The 9,063-nt window shown below is 44.6% G+C and overlaps 1 protein-coding gene across 1 annotated transcript in view; it reads left to right on the forward strand.

Moving 5' to 3' along the window:
* Positions 1-212: 212 nt before the first annotated feature.
* Positions 213-9,063, forward strand: part of TRPM6 (transient receptor potential cation channel subfamily M member 6) — a 123,544-nt gene continuing 114,693 nt past the window's right edge. The window contains exon 1 of the mRNA XM_026652362.1: positions 213-401. Coding sequence (XP_026508147.1) covers positions 213-401 — 189 coding nt within the window. The remainder of the gene's footprint in view (positions 402-9,063) is intronic.

Genomic DNA, 9,063 nt, shown 5'->3' on the forward strand with positions numbered 1-9,063 from the left:
GCATGGATGCACTCCGTGACCTTGCTGTGACTCATTGCTAAACTGCTGTGCAAATGAGCCACAGCTTGTTCTGTGAGCGCCCTGCAGAGCCTTCTGATTGAAGATGAGCCATAAAGAGAGATTGAGTCACTGATAAGGGGAGTGGAACATTAACCACCCCCTCTCCAGCAGTGGTCCAAGGATCAAGTCTTTATGGAGCTCGGCAGGAGGAGATGGAGATGCCCGCTTGGAGGGACCTCCTCTTCTCGCAGCTAGGCTCAGTGTGCAGGAGCAGCAGGCGGGGAGGGGGATGGCGACACCCTGGTCACGAAGGGGATGAGCACAGAGACCTGCAAACCAGTCCAGATTCCCAGCCCCCGGCGAGCAGGAGGAAGCAGGACGAGATGAAAGTCCCGCTGAAGGTAAGGCGAATCCCGCCGTCCCCTGGGGGGCAGAGGGAGGGGGCGTGTTAGGCTGCGATCCTTAATTGTCCTCCTCTTCAGCTTCCCCTCCCTGGTCCTAGGGCTCGCCTGCTTCCTCCAGGTTCTGCTGCTGCCACCTCTGCCCTTAACCCTTTACAAGTTGACCTACGTTCCAAGCGATGTAAAGTTGTTGCAGGCACCCCAGCCCAGCTGCTTTAGGCAGCACCAGGGAGGGAACGTGGGTGCGGCTTAATTTGCTTTGATGTGATTTATTGTATCTTGAAAGCTTTTTTCTCTCTCTCTCTCTCCACCCCCTAGTTCATTTTAATATCGGGGGGAGGGGGGGCAGGTTCTGTTACTACTCTATGTTTTGCTACAATGAGCCATGCATTGTGGATGTAAAGTGTATGTTTGGCGTTATCAAAATGGATTTACACAGTCTGAACCCTGGGGGTCGCAGAGAAACGATCCCCCAACCATCCCGTGGCAGGGATGGAGATGAGGACAGATTTGAAGGGATTCTGAAGAAACGCAGTCTTTAATCAGGCAAAACTCCCATTGACTTAAATGGGACTATCCTCTGAGTAAGGAATGGATATCCGGCTCCCTAGAGTAGTTGACCTAATGGATCTACAATGCCTTTAGATAAGATTTTTTTTGCGCTGGTTGGGGATATTACCTGCTGTTTAATGAGTAGCTGTGTTTAATGAGTAACGTTTACATTCATTTGTAACCAACAACACATTTAGCTTGAAAGTGAAAAATGACATGGGGGAGAGAATGGGTTCCTTGGGTCTCCATGCTGTGAGAGAAAACATTAAACTCTAGCATATTTAAATGTAAATCACTTTTCATGTGTTTTTTTTTTAATAATTTTATGTTTTTTGGTGCTAATGATTTTAGATGTTTGTAGATATGGACTTGTACCATCAGATCCCCATTTTTTAATTTAATTTAATATTTGTATTGTGGTAATAGCCAAAGGCCTCAAGCAAAATCGATGTTTCATTACACTAGCACTGTACAACAGTATTCCCAACCCCAAGTATTCAAATATCCTGAGTCAGGCACCAAAAAATCTTGTGGTTTTACACTATATAAAAATTGCCTTCTGGTTTTTGAGCCATTAGGATTTCAATTTTCTGTGCAACTGTGATTTCTAGAAATGACTTTAAAAATAAGAAATGAGTCACGTGCTTCCAGGATCTGTGGCTTTAAGAAAAACACATCATGCAGGTTTCAGAGTGGTAGCTGTGTTAGTCTGTATCGGAAAAACAACAAGGCGTCCTTGTGGCACCTTAGAGACTAACAAATTTATTTGGGTATAAGCTTTCGTGGGCTAAAACCCACTTCATCAGATGCATGGAGTGGAAAATACAGTAGGCAGGTATAAATACACAGCACATGAAAAGATGGGAGTTCCCTTACCAAGTGGGAGGTAAGTGCTAATGAGGCAATTCAATTAAGGTGGAAGTGGGTTATTCTCAACAGTTGACAAGAAGGGATGAATACCAAGGGAGGAAAAATCACTTTTGTAGTGCTAATGAGGCCAATGTAATCAAGGTGGCCCATTTCAAACAGTTGACAAGAAGGTGTGAGTATCAGCAGGGGAAAATTAGTTTTTGTAGTGACCCATCCACTCCCAGTCTTTATTCAGTCCTTATCATGCAGTTTGAGTTGGTGACATGCTATACAGACCCATCTGAAGGGATTGTGCTTGTGATCTATTGTTGAAGGATGCGAAACAGTGTCAGTTAATGAAATTCAGTATTGTTTGTAGCTACTAAGATGAGAGATATATCTGCAGTCAAATATGATGCCTTTGTGCAAACAATCATGTGTGTGAATCAGGAGCGCCGCCAGTTTTTTTGCTGCCCTAGGCGGCGGAAGGTCCCGCCCCCGAAATGCCGCCCCCGACAGAGGCGGCGGAAGATCCGGCCGCCACGGTCGCCGCCCCCCAAATGTTAGCGCCCTAGGCGACCGGGTTGCGCCAGCCCTGGTGTGAATATAATTTTAAAAGTATAAAATAAATCTTCTTGAACACCAGTAAAAATGGGGCCAACACTTTTTTTACATCTTAGGTCTCTAAAGTTATTCCACTAAATTCATATCTGGGCACCTAAATAAGGGCTGATTTTCAGTGGTGCAGTGCAGTGCAGCTCTCATGGAAATCAATGGGAGTTGTAGTTCTCAGCACTTCTACAATCAGCTTACTTTTATTTAGGAGCTTAAATATGGCTTTAGGGGTCTAACTTTTAAGTATTTAAGATTGGAGTTATTGGCTATGGTTTAATTATTTTTAATGGAAAGACATTTGGTGTTTTCAAACCAATTTACTGGATTCCTTTTGAATTGCTTGTGGTATATTATAACAATCTGGGAACCTACTGTGTTTATCTGAAGTGATAAGGATCCACATAGTGGCATTTTAGAGCATTTGCTGCTTATCACATTGCTAAACTTCATCATAGATTTCCACCACAACTTCAACCCATCCATTAAACTGTCTCTAGAACACTCCCATGTTAGCTCAACTTCCTGGACCACACCACAATCAGCTTCAACAATGGAACCCTACAGGCAACTATCCACTAGAAACCCACAGATCACCACACCTACTTTCATAGATCCAGTAACCAGCCCAAACACACCTTGCAATTTGTTATTGACAGCCAGGTACTGGGATACCACAGAATATTTTCCAAAGAGGAAGTCCGGGATACACACCTTAATGCACTTAAAACTGCCTTTACCAAAGGACACTCCACCACAGAAGTAGATCACATCATGGAATGGGCCACCTAATACACCGAGAAAACCTGCCTCAATACAGAAATGAAATCCTCTCCAATGGCCCACCTGTGGTTGCCACCTACCACCCCACCTATATGGGGTATCATTAAACATTTACAAGCTATACTTGATGGGAACCACGTCCTGAAAGAAATCTTTCCTGAGGTTCCCCTGCTGGCCTTCAAACAAACCTGGAAACCTTTCTAACACAGGGGTTCTCAAACTGAGGGGCCTGACCCCTTAGGGGGGTCGCGAGCTGTCAGCCTCCACCCTCAAGCTCTGCTTCGCCTCCAGCATTTATAATAGTGTTAAATATAAAAAAGTGTTTTTAATTTATTGGGGGGAGGGGGGAGTCACACTCAAAGGCCTGCTGTGTGAAAGGGGTCACCAATACAAAAGTTTGAGAACCACTGCTCTAACATCATCATAGAAGCAAGCTCCCCACAGACCAGGACATGCCAACTTAAAGTGGCACCAGATTGTACCAGAACAACAGATAGAAAAACCCGCAGACACATCTCCTCTGCTACAATGATCAACACCCTCCACAACACACCTTACGAGATCCATGGGTCCTACAAATGCTTATCCCAACATGTGGTATACCTCATCCAGTGCACTAAATGCTAACAGACCACTTCACCTTGAATGGTTGGTCCCTTGAAATATGTACTAGTCTAATCTGTTCCACCTCCTATTTAGCTGTAACATTCTGAGTACAATTCTCAGACCTGAACAAACTTCTGTTGGTGGAAGGGAGAAGCTTTTCAGCTTACACAGAGTAGTCCATACCAGATGTTAAAGAGGAAGTGTAGGATATCTTGTAGTGAGCAGTTCTGGGAAAAGGATTTTTTTCCCCCTTAACACACTCTCTCCTCAGTCAATTTTATAAAATCATAGAAATGTAGGGCTGGAAGGGGCTTTGAGAAGTCATGAAGTCCAGCCCCCTGTGCTGAAACAGGACCAATTATACCTAGGCTAGCCTTGACACGTGTTTGTCCAATGTGTTCTTAAAAATCTGGGATTCCACAATCTCCTTTAGAAGTCAATTCCAGAACTTAACTATGCTTAGAGTTAGAAAGTTTTTTCCCCCCCTAGTATCACAGGTGCTGACTCCGTGGGTGCTCTGGAGCTGGAGCATGCACAGGAAAGACATAATTGGTGCTCAGCTCCTCTCCCTCCCCCCGAGCACCTCCCACCAGCCAGGATTAGCTGTTCAGTGACATGCAGGAGGCGCTGAGGGGGAGGGGGCAGAACGGGGTAGGAGTGGGAAGAGGCAGGGCAAGGATGGGGTGGAGGGGGGCCTGGGGCAGAGCAGGGGTCAAACACCCCCAGGGAAATTAGAAAGTTTGCGCCTATGTGTAGGATTTCTTTTTTGAGGTCATTAAAGAGCTCCTGATGGCCTCTTATATTCTTCCTATCTTTCCTTTGCAATAGGACAGTTTACAATTGTGCCTTAATATTGTATCCTTGAGAAACTGCCAGCTCTCCTGAACTCCTTTTTCCCTTAGATTTTCTTCCCTTGGGACTTTACCTAACAGTTCTCAGAGTCTGTTTAAAGCCTGCTTTTTTGAAGTCCATTGTCCTTACCATAGGTGCCGACTTCCCCTCTTTTTGTGGGTGCTTGACCCACCTCTGCCCCGGGGCCCGCTCCCACTCCACCCCTTCCATGAGGCCCTGCCCCTTCCCTGCCTCTTCCCACCGCTTCCCCAAAGTCCCCCCCCCAACTCTGCCCCCTCCCTGCCAATATTCCAATTCCTTCCCCAAATCTCCACCTTGGCCCCACCTCTTCCCCGCCTCCTCCCCTGAGTGCGCCACGTTCCTGCTCCTCCCCCTCCCTCCCTCCCAGAGCGTGCTAATGCTGCCAAACAGCTGTTTGGGGGCGGCCAGGCAGGAAATGTTGGGAGGTAGGTGGAGGAGCAGGGGGGAAGGAGGAGGTGGGGTGGGACGGGTGGGGAGCTTGCTGCTGGTGGATGCAGAGCACCCACTAATTTTTCCCCATGGGTGCTCCAGCTCCGGAGCACGCACAGAGTCGGTGCCATTGGTCCTTACTTTATTGGTCTCATTCTTTTCTTTCCTTAGAATCTCAAAATCTGTCACTTCACGATCATTTTCACCCAAATTAACTTCCACCTTCAGATTTGCTACCAATTTCTCCCTGTTGGTCAGAATCGAGTCTAAAATGGCTGCCTCCCGGTTTCTTCTTCCGCTTTCTGAAACAAAAAGTTATCCCCAATACATTCTAAGAACTTATCAGAAATTTTGTGTGTTGCCGTATTACTTTTCCAACTGATGTCTGGTAGATAAAATTCCCCATTGCTACCAGTTCACGTGGCTTGGATATTTCTGTTATTTGTTCTAGAAATGCCTCATCCGCCTCCTTCCTGATTTGGTAGTCTATAGTAGACCCCTACCATGATGTCATCCCTATTTTTTATCCATTTTATCTTTACTCAGAGTCTTTCAACTGGTCTGCCTTTGACCTCATTCTGGACTGCAGAGCAAGTAAATATATTCTTGATGTATAGTGTAACATCTCCTCCCTTTTTATCCTGCCTGTCCTTCCTGAAAAAGCTACACCCCTCTATACCAATATTTCAGTCATGTGACTTATCCCACTAAGCCTCTGTGATGCCAATTAAGTCATAATTTAGCTTGTGTGCTAATACTTCCAGATTTTCTTGTTTATTCTCCATACTCCTTGCATTTGTATATAGACATCTGAGCTGTTGAGCAAATTCCCCCACTGATTTCCCTCTTGTTGCTCCTATGATCCTGGCGGCGCTCCTGATTCACACACATGATTGTTTGCACAAAGGCATCATATTTGACTGCAGATATATCTCTCATCTTAGTAGCTACAAACAATACTGAATTTCATTAACTGACACTGTTTCGCATCCTTCAACAATAGATCACAAGCACAATCCCTTCAGATGGGTCTGTATAGCATGTCACCAACTCAAACTGCATGATAAGGACTGAATAAAGACTGGGAGTGGATGGGTCACTACAAAAACTAATTTTCCCCTGCTGATACTCACACCTATTACCCCCCACCTCCATCCTGATTTTTCACACTTGCTGCCTGGTTACCCTAGGTGACATTAACAGATCAAAGGGGTAGCTCATGCTCCTATACGTCTGTTAGTCTATAAAGGTGCCACAGGACTCTTTGCTGCATTAACAGAGGACTAAATGCTGGGGAGAGGGGAGACATGAAAAATTACAATAGGATCATAAAAAGCAACAGAGGGTCCTGTGGCACCTTTGAGACTAACAGAAGTATTGGGAGCATAAGCTTTCGTGGGTAAGAACCTCACTTCTTCAGATGTTATTCCAGAAGGGGAGTGAACTGTTACATGATTTGGCTGGAGGTTCTGAGCCATAGAAAACCCAGAGAGGAGGTTGGGAGAAGATGCAAGCTGGGACTTACCATTGCAGACAACAAAGTGACAAGTGGGTGAGATGGAGGGGGATATGAAAGGCAAAGTCTTTGCAATGCTACATGCAGGGATGAGTGGGTGCCCTGGAGATGAGGGTACACCTTTGCATCCCTACTGGGATGGAGAAGGGTGGGCTGGGGCAAATAAGTGTAACTTTTTTTTTTTTACCTCTGTCAGCTTTGGAGAACTGCCCCCCCCCATCACCCTTCTTCTTTCATCCCTAACCCAGGGTGCTAGGCACTGTACAAACAATATACCAAAAGATAATCTTTTCCTCAAGGAACTTACAGTAAGACAAGGGGCTACAAGGTGGATACAACAAAGAGGTGGAGGGAGCATAAGAAAACAGGGACAGTTATGATCAATGTGACATGATTACTGATATGATAATATTGATACTTAAGTAAACATAACTATACTTTTGTTCCAAAATATTGGAATGTAGTAGTGAGGCTGAAATATAACCAGACCTTCTCCATTTTCTACTATTAGTTGGGGGATAATCGGCTGATTATAAAATAGCACAAACCACTGTGACATTTGTATAACTGTCTTTGGCTTTATGTGTAAGGGGTTGCTGTGAGTTACCTTGTAACCCCCTGCCTCAGTGAGGGAGGACTTGTTGGAACTAAACTGTATGTCATCTCCATGACACTCCAGTCTGTTAGCTGTCCTCCCCCTCCCCCACATCTCCTCAAAAGCTCTGCCAGCCTCTGTTTTGCCTTGCAGGTTAACCTTAGGTGCACTCTGACCCCAAACCTCGTTAAAAAGCGTTCCTCTGATGTACCCAGCCCCTGTCACTGGACACTCCCAGAAATTACCAAATCTGCTGTCTCCAAAGTGACAGTATAAACACCACCCTGTTAGATCAGCTGGGGATCAGCAATTTAATATATTGCACTGTGATGAACTTATAGTAAAACCAAGAATAAGTTTACTAAAAAAGAACAGAGCTTAAGTGATACTAAGCAAAGGTAATAGAAACTGAAAATAGTTACAAATAAAACAAAAGTAGAACACACTTTCTAGAGATTAAAATTTAACAGGCTACAATCCTTGTCTAAGGCAATTTTTCCCATAAAGCCACCTCTCAGCATCACCAACCCACATGACTGGGGATCCACCATTCATGAACACAGAAGATGCTGACTTCTTTGTTCCCTTAGTGATGGATAACCACGTCTCTCCCCCTCCCCCTGCCTTTATAGTTCAGTAAACCTTTGAAAAATATTCTTGCTGTTGGTTCCCATAGTGCTGGTGCCAGGTACTCTTTTCTCATCCTCTTGTTATTTTGCTTTTCCTGTTGAGTTTAGATGCAAATGTTAGATCCCATTGGCTTTGGCCTACCCTGCTCCATTTACATTCCAGACTTAGGCAGACAGGCAAATCAAAATTCCTTTGTCTGGACAAACTTGTTTACCAAGCTTGCCTTGTTTCATGGTTTGAGCATATTTTAGTACATACCCACAACTTTTTAATTGTTACCTGTACGTACACCACGCAATGATTAGGATGACCAGTATAAGTTTTCATTTCATCCCTTACACAACATTGTTTATAGATAAATACCATGACAACAATGTGTTAGGTATAGTGAGTTTGTGAGGCCTGATAGGCAGTGCTGCTACATGACAGTGAACTCTTTGCCGGTGGGCATTGAGGGGCTCTTCGGGTCAGAGTTGGAACTTAAGGAATTTTGTTGACTCCACAGAAAAGTAAGAATCTAGCTTGCTTCCTCTCAACTGTGCTGATTCTGCAGAACCAACAGAAGTAAAGACTACTAAAAATATGTATTATCAATTATTTTATTTAATGAAATGTTATTACAGCCCCCAGTCAGGATAGGGGCTCCATTGTTGTAGATGGAGTACAAACACACAGGAAGACTTTGTTGCTGCTCTAAAGAGCTCATAAACTAAGGCCTGGTATAGGCACAATTTCTGTACCAGCATAATTATTAAAATTAATGGCATGACTTTTTTTTAACCAATAGTTATATCAGGACAAGCCCTTGTATGGATGCAGTAACACCGGTATAAAGATGTCCTATACTGGTATAGTTTATTCCTCTTCCCTATAGTGATACAACTACACCATCCAAGAGAGGGTTGTATCACTTTACTGGTGGACATGGCCTATGGCCTTACATTCCTAAGTCACTTTGGAAAATGGGACTTAGGCACTTCAATTGCTTAGGTGTTACAGGATGATTGGCCCCTTGAAGAAGGAATGGGTCCTGTTCACTTGTGAGTAATTAGCTACCTCCCAATGGGGCCTGATAGAAAGCACCTGGCATCTCTAAAAACCCAAGAGGCAGTTCAGACAGGGAGGAAGATGATGTAGGAAGGAGCAGCAGCTTCTGGGAACTGTTGAGGGTTCCTTGGAGCAAGCTGCTAGCTCTGCACTTGCTCTTTCCTGCCCCC

The sequence above is a fragment of the Terrapene carolina genome, unplaced genomic scaffold, assembly GCF_002925995.2.
Source record: "Terrapene carolina triunguis isolate 2854851 unplaced genomic scaffold, T_m_triunguis-2.0 Scaffold113, whole genome shotgun sequence".
Lineage (NCBI taxonomy): Eukaryota > Metazoa > Chordata > Testudines > Emydidae > Terrapene > Terrapene triunguis.